The sequence below is a fragment of the Podarcis vaucheri genome, assembly GCF_965113315.1.
Source record: "Podarcis vaucheri genome assembly, chromosome: 17".
NCBI classification, from domain to species: Eukaryota; Metazoa; Chordata; class Lepidosauria; order Squamata; family Lacertidae; genus Podarcis; species Podarcis vaucheri.
The window spans coordinates 13,205,844-13,230,148 of record NC_138755.1 but is presented as its reverse complement, the minus strand read 5'-3'; the positions used below and the strand labels follow the sequence as shown (position 1 = coordinate 13,230,148).

At 44.9% G+C, this 24,305-nt stretch overlaps 1 protein-coding gene across 8 annotated transcripts in view; it reads right to left on the bottom strand.

Annotated features, from left to right (window-relative positions):
• Positions 1-317: 317 nt before the first annotated feature.
• The window catches only part of GLIS3 (GLIS family zinc finger 3), a 180,345-nt gene continuing 156,357 nt past the window's right edge, over positions 318-24,305 (bottom strand). For all 8 annotated transcript variants that reach the window (XM_082204680.1, XM_082204681.1, XM_082204679.1 and 5 more), the window contains 3 exons: positions 20,481-20,665; positions 4,685-4,867; positions 318-1,181 (listed from right to left, as the gene is read on the bottom strand). In XM_082204680.1, the coding sequence (XP_082060806.1) occupies positions 1,045-1,181; positions 4,685-4,867; positions 20,481-20,665 (505 nt within the window). In that variant the 3' untranslated portion in view covers positions 318-1,044. The remainder of the gene's footprint in view (positions 1,182-4,684; positions 4,868-20,480; positions 20,666-24,305) is intronic.

Sequence of the window (24,305 nt, the reverse complement as noted above, 5' to 3'; positions counted from 1 at the left end):
GAAACTTGTGGGACCCAGCAAGGTAGTGTTGAAACCCTTACTTCTCTGGCGGCAGTAGTGAATACACCTTCTTTATGTTGACTTCAAGATCCAATGAAGCTTGCTGGAAACACCTTCAAATATTTGCAAACATTCACAGGGAACTTCTGTTCTTCATGGGGAACATCCAGTGGCGTAGCGTGGGTTGTCAGCACCCGGGGCAAGGCAAGTAATTTGCGCCCCCTAACCCATGGATTTGCGCCCCTAACCCTAACCCTCAGGTGTTGCGCCCGGTGCGGCCGGCCCCCCTGCACCCCCCACGCTACGCCACTGGGAACATCTAATCTAAATATGTGCGCTTTTTTGAAAAGAACCTTCCATACAGATTTCTTACACATGGAATATAAAAATTAAATTATAAAGCATTATTCAATATCAAGTAAGATTAACTCTCTCCAATGAAGGACTGCTAAGACACCACAAACAACTGTCTCTCTTTCGGCTAATACAGTTAATACTGTGTTGTTAAAGAGGACTGATGTTCCCAGATTCCAAAAAGAGAGTGGAATGGTGCTGCCTCCACCTCCAATTGGTGCCTCAAAAATCGCTCCTTGTCTTCAGCCCTGCAAGGCTGTGTACTGGGCCTGCAAAGCACCAAACAGGCTCATGATGCAAGGCAATTTTGCTTTTTCAACAAAAAGTTGTTGCAAATTTCTACAGAGTCCTTTCAGAGGGTTTCCAAAAACTGTGGTGAAAATTTCAACAATTCAGCCAGAAATATAAGAAGCAGTGGTTTTCTTATTCGTTCCCTTTGAAAAGAGGTTTTACCACACACAAAAAAGACTGAATTTAAAAAGCAGTTGCTCACACTTCAGCAAGTAAGTTTCAACCAGAATCTTCCCCCTTATATTTATTAGCTGCATCTGTGATGGTCAATGCTATCTGGTAGTGTTTCCTTCGTTTCTTGGGTAATACACTCAGCACTTGAACTGACCACAAAATGATGTTCCGTAAAAGAGTGATTCCAATAGGGATTAGATGCAGGAGTATAGCATTTTCCCCTCCTCAGCCTTCAGTGTAAACTGAAGAAAGTTGACTCGGGCAACGATCTACAGCATTTATCTGAAGGAAACTGGAGTCCTCAGTTCCATTGCGCAATGAATCACCAAATATCTCTGTCGAGCCTGATGGAAGATCATAAACTGAGAAGAGAAGGTGAAAATGAAGAATTTTTGTACATCAAATAGACTGAACTGGAATTTGGGTACGTTACACAGTAGAAATCTGGGCATAATTACATGTTGCTTGCAAACACAGGATTCCTCTTGTGTATTTTCAGAGAGGAAAACATATATGGAGCACTGCAGAAGATAAAGCTGTTTAGGAGGCAATCTGCAGTAGAGAGTGGTTGGCAGGGCAAGGGTTAAGCGCCCTTTCCCTTTCCCGCCAGCCTCCCCTCCCCCGCAAATCTTCTTTTCTACACACAAAACAGTCTTCAGGCTCTCTGTATTCTCTGCACCTGCTGCTTATCTGCTCAATTAGCTTTGAGATTTATTAGTAAATGCCATAATTTCCTGACATTTCCTTATGAATATTGGTAAATCTTACTATTATCAAATATCTAGCTAAAAAGCATAGGCTAGGTTGGTAAATGATTTGGGGTAATATACGCATGCTCATCGCTTGTGGACTGTAGCAGAAAGAACTTATATACCATATTGGCCCGAATATAAGCCACACTTTTTTTCCAAATTCCGAGCGTGAAAAGTTAAAGTATGGCTTAAATTCGCTTACAAAAATGGGCTTTTACAATTAATAATAATAATAATAATAATAAATTTTATTTATACCCCGCCCTCCCCGGCTAGAGCCAGGCTCAGGGTGGCTAACACCAGTAAAATTACAATAGAAACATAAAGGGGGGGGGGCAATTTAAAATACAGGTTAAAATGCAATTTGAAATGCAGCGTCATTTTAAAAGTAGCCCATAGATCAAAATCATAAGGGGAGGGAAGACATCATAGCTGTCAACTTTCCCCTGTTCTTGCAAGGAATCCTATTTGGAATAAGGGAAATTCCCTTAAAAAAAGGAAAACGTTGACAGCTATGGGAAGACATAAGGGTCAGACTGAGTCAAAACCAAAGGCCAGGCGGATCAGCTCTGTCTTGAAGGCCCTGTGGAAAGAAGTCAAGTTCCGCAGGGCCCTAGTCTCTTGTGACAGAGTGTTCCACCAAGTTGGGGCCAGTACTGAAAAGGCCCTGGCCCTAGTTGAGACCAATCTAACCACCTTGCGACTTGGGACCTCCAAGGTGTTGTCATTTGTGGACCTTAAGGTCCTCCGCGGAGCATACCAGGAGAGGCGGTCCCGTAGGTACATGGGTCCTAGGGCGCATAGGGCTTTAAAGGTCAAAACCAGCACCTTGAACCTGACCCCGTACTCCACCAGGGCAGCTGGTAAAGCACTGGATGAATGTGATCCCATGGCGAGAACCCCATAAGGAGCCTCACCGCGGCATTCTGCACCCGCTGGAGTTTCTGGGTCAGCTTCAAGGGCAGCCCCGCGTAGAGCGAGTTAAAATAATAAAGCCTGGAGGTGACCGTCGCATGGATCACTGTGGCCAGATCAGGGCGGGAAAGGTAAGGAACCAACTACTTAATACGACAGAGATGGAAAAAATGCCACCTTTGCTGTGGCTGCAACCTGCACCTCCATGGAAAAGGGAGGCATTGAAGGTTACACCCAAGCTCTTGACAGAAGGCGTTGGCACTAATTGAGCCCCCGCAAGAGATGACATTTGGCACCCAACCCCATGTCGTCCCGACCCAACCAGAAGACCTCTGTCTTCGAAGGATTGAACTTCAACCAGCTCCCAAGCAGCCATTCTACATATGGTAAAACGGAACAAAAAAATGTTTCCTTGCTGATTTGTGTGCTCGAGACTGTTCATTTGCCATTCACGGGTGTGAGTGCCTGCGGAATTGTAGCGAATGAATAGCAATTTGCGATTTGAGCGACTGTACGGTCACTTTTGGGGGCTTGCAAGAGCAAAGGCTTAAATGGGCTTGGCGTTACAATTCTACCAACCGCAGCAATTTTCAGCCTGTAACCCAATTTTAAGGGCACGGCTTATATTTGGGTTTTGTCTTTTTTTCTCTCCCCCCCCCGAATTTTAAAGGTGCGGCTTATTTGTGGGTGTGGCTTACATCCGGGCCAATACGTTACGCAATGGAGAGCTGGCCTGGTGTAGTGGCCAATCGGAGAGTCCATGGGGAGGCCTGAACTCCCAGGATCGCCTTCAAGCAAGCCCCACTTCCTCAGCCCCAGCCCTCTCATTGCAAGATGGGGAATTATCATGCTGGCTTTTTCTCACAACACAACTTTGAGGTTCACCCCTGGATGATGAACAGGAAGTGCTTTGAAGACTTTAAAGGGCTACACAGATGTTAAGCATTATTATGCATGAAGGGGTACCGTATTTTTCGCCCTATAGGACGCACCTTTTCCCCTTCAAAAATGAAGGGGAAATGTGTGTGCGTCCTATGGGGTGAATGCAGGCTTCAGGAGAGCCCCAGCGCCAGCCCCACAAGGTCGGGGGACAGAGGGAGGCGGAACGCCGCCATCCCGCTATCTCCCGAAGTGGTTTGGAGGCTGACGGCAGGGAGACCCCGCCGCCAGCCCCGCAAGCTCCGGGTACAGCTGGGAGGCGCAGCGCGTCTCCCCGCTGTCCCCGGACCTGATCTGAAGGCGGGCGGCGGGGAGAAGAACGCTTCTCCCCGCTGCCGGCCCCACAAGCGCCTGGGGGGAAAATAATTTTTTTCCCCTTTATTTCCCCCCAAAAAAACTTGATGCGTCCTATGGGCTGGTGTGTCCTATGGGGCGAAAAATACGGTATTTTATTTATTATTACTTATTTATTAATAACATTTATGAACTACCTTTCAAAAAGCACCTGCCTGTTCACATTTTTGGCAAGTCACCAAAGGCCCAGTAGCCAAGTTTTCTATACAGACCTATGAACCAGTCCTAAGACACAGGTGCTCAGTGTTAAAAGGCTGAAGCAGAAGAACTGCATCCTTTTTTCCTGTCCATTTCTATCTTTGGCCTGTTAGAGGCCCAGTCTAGACTGGATTAAGGGACAGAAACTGCCAATTTTCTTCACAAATGAAAAGCTGTTAGATGGTGAAAGAGCAGATGGGAATTCTCAGAAATTTGTTTTAAAAGAAACAAATGTTTGCAGCTGGCCGTGCAATCCAGTTTAAAGCTGGCAAGGTTACAAGCTTACTGGGAACCACTTCACAGGTTGTCAAATTCCTATGCAACAAATTATTTAGCAAGGAAGACTACAAAATTGCCACAACTGGCTGTTCATTTCTCAGTATCTTACATGCAAGTTGCAATTCGTGACTGACATGTGGAACCAGATTGATATCCTACAAGGTGTGATAATGTTTGAATTGACCCCAGGTTTTCTTAATAAAGGTCCAAAGTGCCTCTGAGAAGGGTCCAGACTAGGGAGGAGTGTTGATGTAGGGGGATTATGGTGTACAGCATTATGAAATGAGTTTCAAATGGGTGTTGGGGATCAGTACACACTTTGGAAACATAGAATATCCTTTCCAGAAAAGAACTCACGAAACTAAGAGCTCTAGAAAGATTTACCGCAGAGTGCACCTTTAACTAACACCACCACAGTAGGGGTTTACCTGTAATGCCAGAATGCGCTGAAAATGCTCTGTGGAAAACATCAAAACCTGCCTGACCCATAGATGTGGGTACAAGACAGTCTTCAAAAGGCGGGACCATATTACAAGTTCCGCCATGTTGCAAATTTCTCTGATTGTCGGCATAATGTGGGGAACAGAATGTTTGCAGCTGCCCATAAACACCTAGAAAGAGAAAAGACATAGAAATAGATCGAACTCATTTTCTGCATTTACCCCAGTTTCATTTGAAACTTCTCTTTGACATCGCTTTTCCAGGAACTTTGGCAATATATTTCCGACTATTTTAAAGCTGTGCTGTCAAGTCCTTAACGCAAGTGCCACCCTAATAATTAATTGTCTTGGCATTTTCATGAGAATTTTCTCTTTAAAATCGTATTTGCTTGCCCTTCTTTAACCTTCAGAAAGTTGCACTTCTCCTGAGTATCTTTTGTCTAATTACAGAAATTCAGCCTTGATGAGAAAAATGAAGAGACACACGAAAACCAAGGCTATGGCAGAAGTTAAAACCACAGCTATGTTTCTCTTAGTCCTAGGCAGTTAAATTGCAGCCCTGAATCCCTAAATTTTCTGAATTCTAGCACTGTTCTGTGAAATGAAGTAATAGTAATCTGTTGTGCACCATATCCTGAGTCCTGAGCAAAAAGAAAGATTAGTTTTTGGTGACAACAAAAAGTCTCTAGAAAGGAGAGAGTAGGGATTATAAATATTCTTTAAAATTGTTCTTTATATATGAAGCAATGTCCTCAATTTAGTCCTCAATAGAATTGGGTAAAGCTTGGGAAAAAAATGCATATAATGTTTTACTATTAAACTGTATTGGAAGGTGGGGAAATTAGTGCTTCGAAAATAATAGGCAAAGGGTGATAATTATACATTTATAATTTTACATTCTTGTGTCTTGGGAGAGAGGGACATATTTTGTTCCATGACTCATACTTTTTAACACTGGACAATCTTGTGTAAATCAGCATTCCTCCCAGAGCATTTGGGATTCAGAATAGGGCATTGTGAGACGTTCTAAACCGAGAAGGAGTGTGGAACAATGTCAAAGAACATTTTCAGCCCGGCTTTGCCTAAGTCTTGCCAGCTGGCTTCACGTACCAGAGATGGAAATAGCTGTTTCTGGTAACTGCTGTGACTCAGCTGTAAAGTCTCACAGTGCGGCCACGGCTGGTTGGGACAGCAGTTATTTTTAAGAATGCTTTTCAAGTATGCACAAAGCGCCATTGAGAGTAATGAGCTAAAAACTATTTTGGAAAGTTGTTGTTTTCTATTATTTTACTATGGCCACTTTTCTTCTTAAATGTCAGCATAGAGCAGAAGAGGGGAGATCTGTTGCAAATACAGTGGTGCCCCGCAAGACGAAAATAATTCATTCCGCGAGTCTTTTCATCTTGCGATGTTTTTCGTCTTGCGAAGCACGGTCTGTCGCAACTGCGCTTCTTCAAGCGGCTTTAAGAAAAAAGTGCAAGACGTTTTCGTCTTGCGAAGCAAGCCCATAGGGAAATTCGTCTAGCGAAGCAACGCAAAAACAGAAAACGCTTTCGACTAGCGAGTTTTTCGTCTTGCGAGGCATTCGTCTTGCGGGGCACCACTGTAGCCAGTACAGTTGGCAAACCAGTTCATTTAGAGAAAGAAGGTAGCATATTTTCCTAAAGGAAAAAGAGTTAAGAAAGGTGAAAGCATTACGACTGAAGAGAGTTGTAGTGCCTTATTCCTCTGTTGACGTCTTCATGGGTACACAGATGGATGTTTCCATATGCAAGTTTGTGTGCCTCAATCTACCAATGAGTGCTTCAGTTTTAAGCCTTTTGAAACTTATTTCCCTTCACACTTGTGGGTGGCCTTGATGGGATCCATTTGTGCTGTGTGTTGCGGTCCCCTCCCTCAATTAGTACCTCTCTGTCCACCACCAGTTCAGGAAACCTGAGGTTAGTTGTAGGCATGCATACAGCATGCACCTTTCCTTGCCTTTATTTGTTTTTGAAACACAGGTTTTGCGTGAAAAAGCAGTAGAAAACAAAAAACAAAGGAAGGAAGGAAGGAAGGAAGGAAGGAAGGAAGGAAGGAAGGAAGTTTGCTACTCCAAGTCAGGCAAGCCTTTGGAACTGCTTGCCTGAAAAGCTGCTACAGTGTTACCTCAGGTTGCATACGCTTCAGGTTACATACGCTTCAGGTTACAGACTCTGCTAACCCAGAAATAGTGCTTCAGGTTAAGAACTTTGCTTCAGTATGAGAACATAAATCGTGCTCCAGCGCCACCACGGCAGCAGGAAGCCCCATTAGCTAAAGTGGTGCTTCAGGTTAAGAACAGTTTCAGCTTAAGTATGGACCTCCGGAACGAATTAAGTACTTAACCTGAGGTACCAGCTTAAGTATGGACCTCCGGAACGAATTAAGTACTTAACCTGAGGTACCACTGTACTTCCCTTTTCCTTTCACACCTCCTGTACCTGCAAGGGCAAGTTTTATTTTCTCTTAAAACACAGTTGTCTTGTGCAAGAGCAGTTCTGCTTTTAAAAATACAAGTGCCAAAACAGCAAGAACTGATGGAAAGGGGCAGGCTTCATCCTGTCCTTTGGGCTGGTATGTAACACACATGTAAAGAAGTCTATCAGCACAATACAGTTCAGTACATCTACAGTCCGCTAATTTGTGGTTTTATTTTTTATTTTCTTCTGCTATCGGATTATCTGCAGGGTGTGTGTGTGTGTGTGTGTAGGCTGCCACTTGGATGAGGACGTCATGTTGACACCATTAAAAGAGATAAATCCACATTAAACTCCAGGGTGGATGAGCCCTTAGTTGCTATGAGAAGTCTGGGGAGTAGTTCTCCCTGGCTGTGCTGAACTTACTCTGCAATGCTTGAGTCCTTCCTCGGTGCACTGAGGGGAGTCTGATTTGGAGGCACAAGATGAAGGCACAAAACCCTTGTCTGTTGTCAAGATTACAAAATGTGACATTCTTTAAGAAAAATTTGCTCTTTTGTGCACATGAGTGGAGGTTTGTGGAAGGAAGGTGGGGAGATACACAAACGTCCAGGAAAATAAGGATTGAACAATTATTGAACCAGCACAATGTTCCTGCTGTGGAGTTGTGCTCCAAGTAAGATCACTACATCAGCACAGGATTATGGTGTGATGCCGCCAGAAATCAGGTGTTAGCACTATGAATGGAGCTTTTGTATGACATATAGCTGGACTGCAAAGGTCACTGTAAAACAGCAGCTATCCTATATTATATCCTAGAAGCATTGTTGTAATCCAAATAGTTACATGCAGTACATGCAACTTATGTTTGCTTGCTACATATATTCTGCAACAGAATGGCAACAGGCAGACATAAAGGTAAGGTAAAGGGACCCCTGACCATTAGGTCCGGTTGTAACCAACTCTGGGGTTGTGGCGCTCATCTCACTTTATTGGCCGAGGGAGCCGGCGTACAGCTTCCGGGTCATGTGGCCAGCATGACTAAGCCGCTTCTGGTGAACCAGAGCAGTGCACGGAAACACCGTTTACGTTCCCGCCGGAGTGGTACCTATTTATCTACTTGCACTTTGACGTGCTTTCATACTGCTAGGTTGGCAGGAGCAGGGACTGAGCAATGGGAGCTCACCCTGTTGCGGGGATTCGAACCGCGACCTTCTGATCGGCAAGTCCTAGGCTCTGTTCGCCACCCGCGTCCCTTCCTCAAGATAAAAAAAACCTCTGCAAGATATCCAGTGGTGTTTTTTTTTTAAAAAAAACCCTAGGACACGTTTAAAGGCACTTCTCAGACCATGCTAACATTCCAAAGAGTCTCCACATTCACTCCCTACAAGACTATGAACTGGCTCCCAGATGGCTTGATGCATCTAATCCAAGACAACCAATATTATCTTTTATTGTATTTCTTCTATTTAACATGCCAACCTCATTACTGGTAAGCCAGATGTTCTTGATCTCCCCCAACTTTAAGTAATCACCACCCATCCCTGTTTGGATTTATTTGATACCATTAATTACTCTTCCACTTTCGAAGGCAAATCCCAGCTGCAAACAGAAGAATTGTAAAACACAGGGTGTCAGAAGTACTCTAGGGCACAGAGACTCAATAGAAGCATTTATTCTATCTTATGTGTTAAAAAAAAAAGTGCTTATTTTCTTTTCAAGCGTGTTTTCAGGTGCCACAGCCAAAGATCAATGGTTTGTAGATAGAAAGCAATAATAAGTATTTTGTTTCACGCACATGCTCCTATCTACACACACACATGGGGGAGAAAGAGGGAGATGAGTCGGTGTAAGTTGACTGGTGAATATGCACAGACAGAGATGATGTGCACATTCATATAAATCAAGGGATGGAGAACATTTATTTGACTGAGGGCCACAGTCACTCAGGCATATGTTAGGGCTGCATGTGGATAATGGGAGGAGCCAGAGCCAAACATGAGCGGAGCCATTATTCCCCCTGCAGATCTCCCCCCGCTCCAGTGGGACTTAGGTAGAGGGACAAATCACTCCAGTCAGAGGTCTGAACTGATCATTAGAGCTGATCAGAGAGCTGTTTGACTGCTTCATCCTTCCCCTGCTTTCACCACTTCCCCTTCCTCCAGTCCTTGCCTCCTGCCCACATTCTCTCCTTCCAGGCATTGTGTCATCGGTTGATTGACTGAGACACAGTCTTGGCCTCCTGTCAAACCTATCTCGTGGGGAGATCAGGAACTGCCCACCAGCAAGATCCAATTCTCCTCCCCTGTGATAGACTCATATACAGTGGTACCTTGGTTTAAGAACAGCCCTGTTTACGAACTCTGCAAAACCAGAAGTAGTGTCCTGGTTTGCAAACTTTACCTTGGTCTAAGAACGGAAGCCGAATGGTGGAAGGGCATTGGCAGTGGGAGGCCTCATTAGGGAAAGCACACCTCAGTTTAAGAATGGTTTTGGTTTAAGAACAGACTTCCGGAACGGATTAAGTACATAAACTGAGGTACCACTGTAGTCTGCTCAACTTCTGGTTCTTCTGATTGGTCTGGAAGATCAGAGGTCTTTGTTGGTTTTTTGGGGTGGTTGTGGTGAAGATTTCCCTTTCCTTTCAATCCACAAACCTTTGCACTGCTGTATACCTAGGAAGTCCGCCATGTATGTGGGAACCACCACCTTGTTTTTTTTGCGGGGGGGGGGGGGCTGCTTTGATTCCAAACTAAGTTCAGAAGCATGGAGGAAACATCTCCTGTGTTGTTGTTTAGTCGTTGAGTCGTGTCCGACTCTTCGTGACCCCATGGACTAGAGCACGCCAGGCACTCCTGTCTTCCACTGCCTCCCGCAGTTTGGTCAAACTCATGCTGGTAGCTTCGAGAACACTGTCCAACCATCTCATCCTCTGTCATCCCCTTCTCCTTGTGCCCTCCATCTTTCCCAACATCAGGATCTTTTCCAGGGAGTCTTCTCTTCTCATGAGGTGGCCAAAGTATTGGAGCCTCAGCTTCACGATCTGTCCTTCCAGTGAGCACTCAGGGCTGATTTGCTTAAGAATGAATAGGTTTGATCTTCTTGCAGTCCACAGGACTCTCAAGAGTCTCCTCCAGCACCATAATTCAAAACCATCAATTCTTCGGCAATCAGCCTTCTTTATGGTCCAGCTCTCACTTCCATACATCACTACTGGGAAAACCATAGCTTGAACTATACGGACCTTTGTTGGCAAGGTGATTTCTCTGCTTTTTAAGATGCTGTCTAGGTTTGTCATTGCTTGTAAAGATCTCCTAGCCCTATTTAAATATCAAGATTTGAGCTAGCTGTTGTGTGTCAGGGTGTTGCTAGGCTCCTACAAGACTCAGGACATAGGCCCATGACTTTTTCAAATTTGAGGCTCTGAGTAAATCATGATGGTGGATGGCTGTGGTCTCACCACCACTGTAGTTTCAGCATGCCCAGCAGTACTGTAAGCATATGTGTGTGTGTGTCATTTATTTAAATATATGATGTGTATATTTAAATAAATGACACAGTGAGGGGGACCGGTGCTTTCAAGGAGTGACTGCTCTCTGCCCCATTGCTAAGTCCATTAAGACCTGAGCAGATATCAGGTGAAAGGTGAGGGAGTCTATTTTTGCAAGCCATCTTTGTGCTGTGTCAACCTCTTTGACAACTCTGTGTCAAAAAGTGGCACATGAGTATTATAAATAGTAGATAAACAGAAGCAAAGACATCAGGGTTTCATTGATTAAGCATAGCTCTGGTTGTCAGCCAGACACAATGGAAATTGATGCACCCATTGATCTGGGTGCATGATCTGGGTATATTAAAATTTATTTTAGAGATATTGACTTTTTGTTTACTTAAATCTTGGGTGGAACGAGTCTATATACATTGCTCTGCAAGTATGTGATTCTCTGTAGAATTTATGTATAGGGCAAAGCTGCTTTCAATCACAAGTGTTTGAATAAGAAGCAGAAGAATGATTGATTTTGCACATCATCTCTTTTTCCTGACATACTCACACTTCTAAAAGGAATTTTGTGGGCAAATACTGCACATGAAGAAGGAGAGAATCCTAATGCAAATAATCATGCCACACCAGGTGAATAGGGCCAAAGGTGAGAGATGGAGCTTATGGTAGCTGGGAAATATTGGGCCTTTGCTACTGCTGAGCAGAAGGCAAGCAGAACAAATGAGCTTCCCCAACCTTTACAAATATTACTCTCTTCTCCTGCCTTTTGGAATTGTGGAAATTACCTCATTACTAGAGCTGCAGCGTCACCTGAACTGCTCCATTGTAGATGCAGAAGGGGCATTTGCACTGCAGTGACTGAGAAGAGGGTGCCTTCATTCTCATTACTGACCACATTGTATTGCTGGTTCTTGGTGTAAAAGAGTTATGATGGCACTTGCATTGCAACCAATACATATGGATGCCCTTATCCTGCAAGATGATGAACTGTGCACATCCTTCTCTTTGTTCATCTGGGAATTGTCCATCCCAGACTTGTGTTTTATTTTGTTTTCTTATGATATAAAAGTCTTTGACACCTGAACTGGGTGTGGTTTCAGGAGAGCCACCTTGCTGGGATATAAACTCTGCCTGGCTGACCTCCCAGAGTCCACCAGATCCCATGAACAGTATAATTCCTGGGAGAGGTGATGCTGGGCCAGTGTGGTGTAGTGGTTAAGAGCGGTAGTCTCGTAATCTGGGGAACTGGGTTCGCGTCTCGGCTCCTCCACATGCAGCTGCTGGGTGACCTTGGACTAGTCACACTTAACTGAAGTCTCTGAGCCCCACTCACCTCACAGAGTGTTTGTTGTGGGGGAGGAAGGGAAAAGGAGAATGTTAGCCGCTTTGAGACTCCTTCGGGTAGTGATAAAGCGGGATATCAAATCCAAACTACTACTACTACTACTACTACTACTACTACTACTCTTCTTCTTCTTCTTCTTCTTCTTCTTCTTCTTCTTCTTCTTCTTCTTCTGGGATAAACTTTGTCTGACTGACTCCTGGAGCCACGGATTATGGGTGTCCATGCCTGAACCCCCTCCCCCAGTGAGCCTTGCCCTGTAGAGCCTTATCATGGCTGAGGAAATTTGCTCTTTCTGACTGACTCCTTTTTTAATCTACCCTTGAGCCAAGGATCTTTAATAATAATAATAAAATTTTATTTATATCCCACCCTCCCCAGCCGAAGCCGGTCTCAGAGCGGCTAACAACAGTAAAATGATACAACATTCTAAAATCAGTTCATTATAAAATCAGTTCAAATCAGATTAATGGCAACCATTGGGCTAGAGTTCTGTGAGGATTGCCAAAGGAGGGGGTCAGGCTGTGCCCTGGCCAAAGGCCTGGTGGAACAGCTCTGTCTTGCAGGTCCTGTGGAAAGATGTCAAGTCCCGCAGGGCCCTAGTCTCTTGTGACAGAGCGTTCCACCAGATTGGAGCCACAGCCAAAAAAAGCCCTGGCTCTGGTTGAGGCCAGCCTAACCTCTCTGTGGCCCGGGACCTCCATGATGTTTTTGTTTGACTACCGTAAGGTCCTCTGTGGGACATACCAGGAGAGGCAGTTCCGTAGGTACGAGGGTCCTAGGCCGTATAGGGCTTTAAAAGTTAAAACCAGCACTTTAAACCTGATCCTGTACTCCACTGGGAGCCAGTGCCACTGGTATACCACTGGGTGAATGTGATTCCGCAGCGAGGACCCCGTAAGGAGTCTCGCTGCGGCATTCTGCACCTGCTGGAGTTTCTGGGTCAGTCTCAAGGGCAGCCCCACGTAGAGCGAGTTACAATAATCCAGTCTGGAGGTGACCGTTGCATGGATCACAGTGGCTAGGTCAGGGCTAGAGAGGTAAGGAGCCAACTGCTTAGCTTGGTGGAGATGAAAAAATGCCACCTTTGTTATAGCTGCAATCTGCACCTCCATGGAAAGGGAGGTGTCGAAGATTACACCCAAACTCTTAACGGATGGTGCTGGCACTAATTGCGCCCCTGCAAGAGATGGGAGTTGCCCCCCCAATTCCATCTTGTCCTGACCCAGCCAAAGGTCTTCAAAGGATTTAACTTCAACCGGCTCCCATGTAACCATCCAGCCACAGCTTCCAAACATCTGATCAGAGTGTCTGGGGCCGAGTCAGGATGGCCATCCATTTACTGCTCCCCTCTGTGTTTTTGGATAGAACATGAGGACAGAAAATTATACCATCATTCCCATCTCTAGCTTTTCAGCTTCCACTTCTCCAGTGCCCGCCTTCCCTCTGACACACAGAAGCATTGCTGCACAGTCTCCTTTGTCTGTTTGTCCCCCAACTCTCACTCCCTGCTGTATTCCTTCCTTCTCTGGGATGGCCTCAAGGCCCTTCCTGGGTACCTAGAATACAGTCCTAAAGCCATACTATGTGCACTTGCATCCTTTGCTAATTTCTGGGCCAGTGCTACCAGATCGATAGAAGCCTATTTTTCAGAAGGAAAGTGTCAGGTTCATGGAGGGGAACATTCCCTCTTTCATTTGAGCTGAATTTGCCCCAGGCATTTGTACTACGGAAGGGCTCCAAAGAGAAAATTTTATTTTCAGTCATAGATGGAAGCACATGTCCTGAGCAAAAACCTAGAGCTTGTCTTTCTTCAAGTGTCTCATCCTTTGCAGTAGAACAGTTTTTGCACCCTGCAAAGACATTGCATCTGGCAGTGATGATCATGGCTGCAACAGTAATGCCCCACGCTAGACTCTGATGTTGTGCCAGCAGAGAAGCCCTGGACCCAAACTCTACACACTTTTGAAAAGAAAAGAAAATCAGAGGAATTGCTTGTAGGGTTGGCCATTCTTTCCTTTCTGTGTAAGCAGCTGTCAAGCATTGAATAAGTACATTATAAAGTGGAGCCCACTGTAACTGGTAAGAAAGGTTATATTAGCCTGTATTTGACTGCAGCATCGTTTCTTTTAAGTTCTAACATCCAGTGATTCCATTAAGCTTTTAAAATCCTCAGGGTTTTTTTATTTCCAGCTTAGGAAACCATTTACAATTTGTTCAAAAGTCTTCTTGGCTGCTAAACCCTTTTTCTTATTGGTACAGCCAATTTAAACTAAGCTGACAAGTTTAAGACTACATATTGAGACAGAAAAATGTCAGTATTGTTTGGTAGCAGATTGAGCTGAGAGTTCAATGGCAATAGCTGCAGCCCTTTAAATCATGTGAAGGCAGTAGAAGAATTGCAAGAGACAAAGGCTAACAAAGCTTTCCCCACTACCTGATATATATACCAAGCAGACCAGGCTGATGAAGTAGCTCCATGGGATTCTTCTACTGAGTTGCAGTAACATGACCCAGGACAGCAGATTTTTATTCTTTGCAGGTTACTGAGACGCTGAACTAAAAACTCGGTCTCATTGTTTCCTCTTCACTGAAGTGCCAAAAAGAGAGGCTGAGCGGAGGGGAGTGATTTATACAGCAAAAATGTCAGGGCAGGGCAAAGGTTTGCAGCCTGATGTTTGCAACTCTTGCTATAAGAGAAACACATGGATGATGGCATCTCATGTAAAAAAACCAAATTAAAATAAAGGAACTTACTCCATAATGGAACAGACCAAGGAATGGGAAGAGAATAGTAACCAAAGGTGTGATTCACCTAAGGAGCCCTGACAATGGGCACCCTGTGCAAGGACTCCCACGTGTGCAATTCCTGCATTGCAGGGGGTGGACTAGATGGCCCTTGGGTCCCTCCCAAATCTATGATTCTATGATTTACAGGCAGTATAAAATGAAGATTTAAAGCAGGTTCAGAGCCATCTTATCAGTTGTATTCTTTCAAAGTCAAGTAATTAATTTAAGCTTTTTGATTTGTTTTCTAGCCTGTTAACCAATTCTTTTTTGGCCCCCAGCAGCCTGGCCACTCTCTGTGCTATTTCTAGTCTTTGTTTCGTCGTTTAGTCGTGTCCGACTCTTCGTGACCCCAAGGACCAGAACACGCCAGGCACTCCTGTCTTCCACTGCCTCCCGCAGTTTGGTCAAACTCATGCTGGTAGCTTCGAGAACACTGTCCAACCATCTTGTCCTCTGTTGTCCCCTTCTCCTTGTGCCCTCAATCCTTCCCAACATCAGGGTCTTTTCCAGGGAGTCTTCTCTTCTCATGAGGTGGCCAAAGTACTGGAGCCTCAGCTTCAGGATCTGTCCTTCCAGTGAGCACTCAGGGCTGATTTCCTTCAGAATGGATAGGTTTGTTCTTCTTGCAATCCATGGGACTCTCAAGAGTCTCCTCCAGCACCATAATTCAAAAGCATCGATTCTTTGGCAATCAGCCTTCTTTATGGTCCAGCTCTCACTTCCATACATCACCATACATACATCACTGTCTAGGTTTGTCATTGCTTTTCTCCCAAGAAGCAGGCATCTTTTAATTTTGTGACTGCTGTCGCCATCTGCAGTGATCATGGAGCCCAAGAAAGTAAAATCTCTCACTGCCTCCATTTCTTCCCCTTCTATTTGCCAGGAGGTGATGGGCCCAGTGGCCATGATCTTTGTTTTTTTGATGTTGAGCTTCAGACCATATTTTGCACTCTCTTCTTTCACCCTCATTAAAAGGTTCTTTAATTCTTCCTCACTTTCTGCCATCAAGGTTGTGTCATCTGCATATCTGAGGTTGTTGATATTTCCAGTCTTAGTAATAGTTAAAATAAGGAGGTTTGCCCTAATTGAAGGGCTATTTTGCAGTGTGTGGGCCCAGTGACTGTTCCTCACTCAAGATGATCCTCAGCCCCTCAAAATCTTTGTCTCTGGTGTGATGAATGTCTTCTGAGCTTGTGAGGCTTTATCACTGAACTCCCTATCTCAAAAGGGAGTTTTGGTAACCAAGATTTATACCTTAGTTTTCCTAATCACCACATATTTATCTCTGCCGACAGGAGAGTCAGCAGTCAATAACTAATGTGCCATATTTCCTCCATTATAGTGCAGATTTAAGAATTGATTTCAGAAATTATTGGGGGAAATTAATTAAAACCTTGTGTGCTTAAGTGTCTCTTCCCTGCCCACCCCCATATTTATGTCACACCCCCAGTGAGGATGGAAGATAACAAGATTTGCACACAGAAAGAGCACTTTGTCACCTGTGTGGAAACCCAGTGGCAGTTCTGAATGGAGCTGAAAGTGGAGAAGCCACGATTGGGCAGTGCTGGGACTTGCCAGCCTGGAAGGACCACTGCATCTAAATTGTGCTGAATTAATATCTCCCAGCCTCCATTTTATTACAGCTTTATGGTAAAAGTGCCATGTCTCCTCGGTCCTGCAGGAGCACTCAGCTTAAAAAGTGGAAGGCGTGCCTGTGAGCTGATGCAGGCTGAGACAAGGTATGCTGTGTAGCTAAAAATCTATCTCAAACTTCTGCACCAAGATAGCACAATTTTGTATTATACAGTAGTACCTCGGGTTAAGTACTTAATTCGTTCCGGAGGTCCGTTCTTAACCTGAAACTGTTCTTAACCTGAAGCACCACTTTAGCTAATGGGGCCTCCTGCTGCCGCTGCGCCGCCGCTGCACGATTTCTGTTCTCACCCTGAAGCAAAGTTCTTAACCCAAGGTAATATTTCTGGGTTAGCGGAGTCTGTAACCTGAAGCATATGTAACCCGAGGTAAAGGTACCCCTGACCATTAGGTCCAGTTGCGGATGACTCTGGGGTTGCGGTGCACATCTCGTTCTATAGGCTGAGGGAGCTGGCGTTTGTCTGCAGACAGCTTCCAGGTCATGTGGCCAGCATGACTAAGCTGCTTCTGGTGAACCAGAGCAGCGCACGGAAACGGCATTTACCTTCCCGCTGGAGCGGTACCTATTTATCTACTTGCACTTTGACGTGCTTTCGAACTGCTAGGTTGGCAGGAGCAGGGACCGGGCAACGGGAGGTCACCCCGTCGCAGGGATTCGAACCGCCAACCTTCTGATCGGCAAGCCCTAGGCTCTGTGGTTTAACCCACAGCGCCACCCTTGTCCCTAACCCGAGGTACCACTGTATATAAATTATGCCAGTTAAGATTGTTTATCTGAGATACTCAGGGCAGGATGAGACAATTGGCTTAGGCAGCAGGATTGGGGAAGATGTGAGTTGGTTCCCCCCTGCGCACTTGCAGTGGCCGACCTTGGCCCCTCAACTGTCAGCAGCATCTTGTACAACACCACAATCCAACACCTCCAGCCTTTCACCTTCTGTTGGGCGCCACAGTGGCGGCCCTTTCTGCAGTGTGGAGAGCCAGTGTGGTGTAGTGGTTAAGAGCGGTAGTCACGTAATCTGGGAAACCGGGTTCGTATCTCCGCTCCTCCACATGCAGCTGCTGGGTGACCTTGGGCCAGTCACACTTCTGTGAAGTCTCTCAGCCCCACTCACCTCACAGAGTGTTTGTTGTGGGGGAGGAAGGGAAAGGAGAATGTTAGCCGCTTTGAGACTCCTGAAGGGGAGTGAAAGGCGGGATATCAAATCCAAACTCTTCTTCTTCTTCTTCAGCATCCTGTGTGACTGAACTCATCGTGCTCCTCTAGCTCCGTTTGGTCCCTGGCTTGGCTACTGAATCAGCCCTGCAGCTCTTGCTGCTGCCTGCGAGAGGCTCCTGTGGGGCTCTCCTCCTCCAAGGGCCAAGGGAGGGATCTTCCTCAGAGAGAGGCATTTGGGGTAACTAGAAATCCTCCTAAAAAGTTGCCCTCTGTTTCAAGTTACAAGGTACTCTCCCAGCCACCTTGCCCAGAATATAGTGGTACCTTGGTTGTCAAACTTAATCTGTTCCGGGAGTCTGTTTGACTCCTGGAACAGTTCAAAAACCAAGGCACAGCTTCTGATTGGCTGTAGGAGCTTCCTGCACTCAATTGGAAGCCGCGTCAGATGTTCGGCTTCCAAAAAACAGTCACAAACCGGAACACTCACTTCTGGGTTTGCGGAGTTTGGGAGCCAAAACGTCTGAGTACCAAGGCGTTTGACAACCAAGGCACTACTGTACCTCGCTCTGAGGCAGGGAGCAGGGCGGAGAGGACCAGCTAGCAAGGTCATTGCTAATGCAATGACAAAAGGAGAAAGAAGAGTGGGGGAGGGAGCTGAGGATGGCCTGAGAAGCAGGGGGGTGAGACAGGATTATCTTCCTGCCCCAGCTCTAAGTCAGGGTGGGTGTAATGTACTGAGTTGAATAGGATCCAAACTGCAGCAGTCTGATTGGTCCTAGAACAATAGGATTCAGAATGCAGCAGTCTGATTGGTCCTAGAACAATGCAGCAGTATGATTGGTCTGTAGGAGTCACCCAATCCAGCTCCAAATGGAAGTGAATCCACAACCTGATTGGCCTACAGGAGAATTCCAGAATTAGCCAATCACGTGCAGCCCATTGTGTAAATAATGTATATAAAGCAGATACTGCGGGGAAACTTTCATTCCCTCCTCACCACTATGAGCTGAATAAAGGGCATGAAATCCACTCTCGACTCTGAGTACATTTCAGTGGGGAGCAAAGTATCCACTGCAGTGGGATGTGGCCTTGCCCTCTGATCTCCAAAATCCTCACCGAATCCCTTTCTGGCTTAAGATGTTTTGTCAAACATTGACCAGATCCTTTTCCCAATGCCACAAGGACCAGGAACATGCTTTTTAAAAATGAAAGGGGAAGATGATGGAGTTTTCGGAGCTAGCCGACCTAACTGGAAGAGTCCACAACCAGAAGGAGGAGGAGTATCAGGAATAATGGACAAAATTTAATGATTATTTAGTTAAATATGTAATATTAAATTAATTGGAAATAGCTTGCAGATATTTAATTGGCTTAGGATTTAAATGATGAATCAATATGTTTAATTTTAAAATTAAATGATATAAGGATGTTAATGTTTCGGTTAAATTTCATAAGAACTTTGATTTGGAAAACCGTTAAAAGGAAGTGCATGGAAATTCAACCAAGGGGAAGCAAGTAAGCCATTTAACAATGTTAATAAGTGTAATTTTAATAAGGTTATGATCCATGTTTGTTTGTTTTGTTTATAATTTTGTGAAAATCAATAAAAAAATTATTTAAAAAAATTAAAGGGGAGACTCTGAGGATGCTTTATGCTTTGCCCATACCAATTTTGTTCCTTTCTGGAGAACAGCTTTGCTAAATATTTAAAAACAGATATAGGGCAGATATATCCCAGCTGCCCTTGAGGTCTTTCGGGCAAAACCTCTGGCGCAGTTAATGTATGGGGCACAAATATGGACGGGGAACCACTGCTCAAGTCTTGAAATTGCTCAGTCCAAATTTCTAAGGCAGATATTCGGTGTCCCCTCCTGTGTCCCAAACGCAGTTTTACGACTCGAGGCCTGCCTTCCATCTGTAGAAACTCAGAGCTGGCAAAGAACATTCAACTACTGGCTTCGCCTTAACTTAAATCCACCCGGCCTACTGCCTCTAGTAATGCAAGACCCTTATAAAAGCATGTGGTTCAAAACTGTGCATCAAAAACTCCTTACATGCGGTCTGCATTCGCAATCCTTACTACCAATGGGCCTCAGTAGAGCAAAGAGCCTAATAGGCCAGCGCCTGAAAGATATTGAACGGCAAAACAACCTGACCATCCTAAAGAAAATATGTCCATGGTATACTCACTTTCCCCCCGCTCACTTTGATTTTCCAGCTTCATATTTGTCTAAATTAACCACCCCAAAATATAGACGCGCCTTTACATTGGCTAGATGGGATGTCCTTCCCTCTGCCGTACTCGAAGGTCGTTATCAAAAGACTCCATTCGAAAAACGACTCTGCCCATGCAGAGATGGCAACATGGAAACAGTGTCCCATGTCCTTTTATCCTGCCCCCTTTATAGAGACCTAAGGAATGAGATTATTACTCCACTCATCCTCCCCAACCCCGGCCGTCCACAAGACATTATACTGTTCTTTCTCTTATCTGATACGGACAGTCAGACAACTGAGAAGGTCGCAAGGTTCATCGAGAGAGCTGTGAAATTAAGGGCCACCATCTGAGTGACAGACGTGTTCACCTGACGGACCTCCTTTTGTTTGTTTTTATTCCCTTTTTATGTTTATTTTATTTTATTTCTAATTCTTGTATAGCTGTGGCCTGTTGGCTTTGCTAATAAAGTTCTGTTCTGTTCAAAGTGCATGAACTTGGAGTTCATATTCAAAGGGACATGACAGGTCCTCAAATCCAAACTCTTCTTGAAAAGCCTAGCCTACACTTCTCAGCTTCATGGATGAGGATATGGAGGCAAGTACCTTAAGCACTTTGGAACATGGCAGTTTGCCTCCTGAGCATGAATACAGAGGAATATGGATGGAGTTTGCTGCCTTACCTTGGATTTGGATGCCGTTTGGCTGAAACGACAGGTTTGCTGACGGCTCATATGCCTTCAAATGGGTTCCTCCAAGTTGGTGGATGCTGGAAGGCTGTGGTGTCCTTTTCTGTATCAAAGGAGGAGGAGCCGAAATTCTCCTGGGGCTTATATGATGCGGAGAAAAAGAAGCTGAAGCTGAAAATCTGGAGAATTAAGGGGGGGGGGAGACACAGGAATATAGATGTTCAAAAGGGAATGTTAGATTAATTTAGTTCTAGATACATTTTGTTCCGTGCCATAGACTGCAAAACGACTATTTGTATGCACAGTGAAACAAAAACTATAATGTAGACCGTAGAATGTGCCACCCACTAGGAAGTTATATGGCATCAGCTGCTGCAGTGATAAGGTGTAAGAGTATCTCAGTAAAGTCAGACCCCCACCTTCTCCTCCAAGGCCCATCTGATGCTCTCAGGATGAGGAACTCTCTGCCATGGCATCTTCACTGCACAGCTTTCACTGCAGGATTACGCAAACATTTTGGAACTGCAGACTCCATTCATAAACTGCCGAATGCAGAAGTTTGAAGTATTACAGTGTAGGTTTACCGGTCGTTCAAACCAAAATACTCTGGGATTCATTTTTACAATTTTTGCATTTACAGGGAAATATTATTGATTAGCTTCTAGGGAGCTGGAACAATGCACAGATGGATGCCTTTCTTGTGTAAAGAATGATTTGATGTTATCCTCTGGTGTGTGTGCAGGGGAGGGGCTGATATAAAATTCACCTGTGAAATCTAATCAATGAAAAATGGCTTTAACTGTCAGCCAACAGCAGAGAAGAAGGGAGACAAATCCTTTAGAACCCCTTACATGAAAGCACAGTTTTAAAGATTTCAGATTGGATTTAACATCTAAGAAAAGCTTGCAAATGATAATACAATGTTTTGTATAGCCAGACAGGTCTCCCTTTTAGTAGACTTTAGTGGTCTTTATAATGATTTATGAATCGTTTCATGAATTCCTGGCTTACTCAAGTTGGTGACTATAGCACCTACTTATACAGCCTGCCATCTCACAAAAGAAAAACTTGGCTGTGTTTCAATCCAGATTTGTCCCCAAATAAATCACAGCGTGTTACTGGGGGAACGGCAAATTAAATTTTGTGTATGCAACAATCAATACCAGCTTGTAACCACCAGGAAACCACCACCAGAAATTGTGGCCATGCCATGCAGTCTAAGCAGACAATCACAAGCTAGGTTATGAGAGAGACAGAGAGAGAATTCTGTCTTCAAAGATTGGGGGAGATCAGCTCAGACAAAGCGACTGGCCTCTTCTCCCCTGTCCAGAGCCTCACTCTGCAGTTAACAATGCAACCAGCTGCAGGCAGCTGCAATAAGGAACCTCATTAAAGCCCCCCCCAATAACGCCTAAGGTTCCTATCCCTAAACCCACTTAGCTGGACCTACTTCTGAGTTAGTATGCTTAGGATTGTGCTATAAGGCAGAATCATTGAGCATGTCCAACATTTCACATATGAAATGACGGACACCATTGTACACTAGGGCCCTATAGTGCATATAGGACACTCCTCTGTTTGATGGAGTCCCATCTGAAGGGCTGTTTGCTCCAAGTCCAGAATGAGGAGAGAAAAACATAATTAGGGAAAGCAGGAGCCTTCAAGTTGCCCACGGAGAACAGACTGAGCAGGTGTGCTGTCCTCCCCACTATGTGAGATGTACTATATTTCTATTTAAACAGAAGTAACTATTTCTACAAAGGTCCGTATAGTTCAAGCTATGGTTTTCCCAGTAGTGATGTATGGAAGTGAGAGCTGGACCATAAAGAAGGCTGATCGCTGAAGAATTGATGCTTTTGAATTCTGGTGCTGGAGGAGACTCTTGAGAGTCCCATGGACTGCAAGAAGATCAAACCTCTCCATTCTGAAATAAATCAGCCCTGAGTGCTCACTGGAAGGACAGATCGTGAAGCTGAGGCTCCAATACTTTGGCCACCTCATGAAAAGAGAAGACTCCATGGAAAAGACCCTGATGTTGGGAAAGATGGAGGGCACAAGGAGAAGGGGATGACAGAGGACAAGATGGTTGGACAGTGTTCTCGAAGCTACGAACATGAGTTTGACCAGGCAGTGGAAGACAGGAGTGCCTGGCATGCTCTGGTCCATGGGGTCACAAAGAGTCGGACACGACTAAACAACAACAACTATTTCTAAATGTGCATCTATACATATAAATTAGCATGTGCAAATCTGTTTCCATCTTTGTCCTCTTTTCTGGTGATGCCTAAGTAGCCAGCCTGTTTCTGTACCACCCATCTTCTCACTGCAGCACTTTCACCCTCCCCCTTCCCTCCGCTATGATTGTCCAACTGGGAATGTGAGCTTTGAGTCTCATGTTAAGTTTTGAAGTAGTGTGAGACATCACAAAGCAAATCATTCTCATGTCAGCATCTGCTTGGATAACTTTTGAGGTATGTGAAATAGTCTGTAGGTGAATTTTGAAGGAAAAAATCTCAAGCTTTATTTGGAATAAGTAGCTGCTTCTGCGACAATGAGGTGGTCAAGGGGCTTTTAATCTCAACAGCAGAAGTGTGTGGTTCATTGGAGCTCCCAGAAGCTTGTGTGTGTGTTTCAGATTTGCATCTAACCCACCGCCCAAATTGGGGAAGCCATGCCCTTGAGATGCAGTTGAACTCCAACTCCCATCAGCCCAAGCCAATAAGGCCAATAGTTGGGGAGAATTGGAATGGGAGTCCAAAAACATCAAATGTTTCCCAGCCCTGATTTTCACACAATGAAAGCAGGCTTCTTCAGCCAGATGGGCTCCTTGTCTCTGAGTGGCAAGGACATGTCAGATTATCTCCCTATTGCAATGATGGCACACTCTGACGCATAAATGTTACTACCAGAGATCCAGAACAATGCACAGAATAGTTGGTTTTCTTTAACTGCCGATCCACTTGAGCTTTATATCATTCTTCCCAGCACTTTACTTGCCTGAAGAAAACCATTTCAAAAGAGTGCTCTGCTGAAGTCCTATAGAAGCAACTCTTTATTTTACAAGCACAAGAAAATGTGACCGTCCCTCATTGTACTTGAAGGCAAGAAGAGGCTGGTTTATAGGCCCCTGGGAAGAGTTCCCTTCTGTGCCTCAAAGGAAGATTTGCTTACTTATTGCTATGATGGAAAGCCTGCCGAGACTCCTGTCTCTGTCTCAGTTTCTGCTCTTCAGATTGCGCTTCTCTTCCTGGAAGCCTTAACTGCCTGCTCAGACATTTCTGGAGAGTGTACTGGAGCTACAAGAACTACACTTGGTGTTTCGAAGGTTGATCACCACCCACTCGGTTTTCTTTCCTTGTGCTACTGGAGAAGGATTTCGTCTTCTCTGAGCATCCTAGTTGGGCAATCATAGTGATGTTCTCTCCCTTTAGATTCTTACCTTCACAGAAGGTAATGCCTTTGAGAGCCAGTTAGGAGATCAGCCCTTCTAAAATTTCTGTTCTCTCTCTCTCTCTCTCTCTCTCTCTCTCTCTCTCTCGGAAAAACAGAGACAGGGGTGGTGGTGAGTTGTTCTTAACCCTTTCCTCTACCCTTTCCGGATAAAAGATGTCCTCTTCTGGCTGCTACCCTGTGATAATAAAATTAAAACTATTCTTCACCCTGTCAGGGCAGCCAACATCCAGGGACGGGCATCTTTTCACCAGGAAAACTGCTTGGTGTTGGTGTGGTAGCATCCCCAGGTATCCTGTACGTCGCCTTGAGGTGCCATTAATAGATAAATAACAACAACAATCCCTTTAACCCAGGGCTGACTCGCCT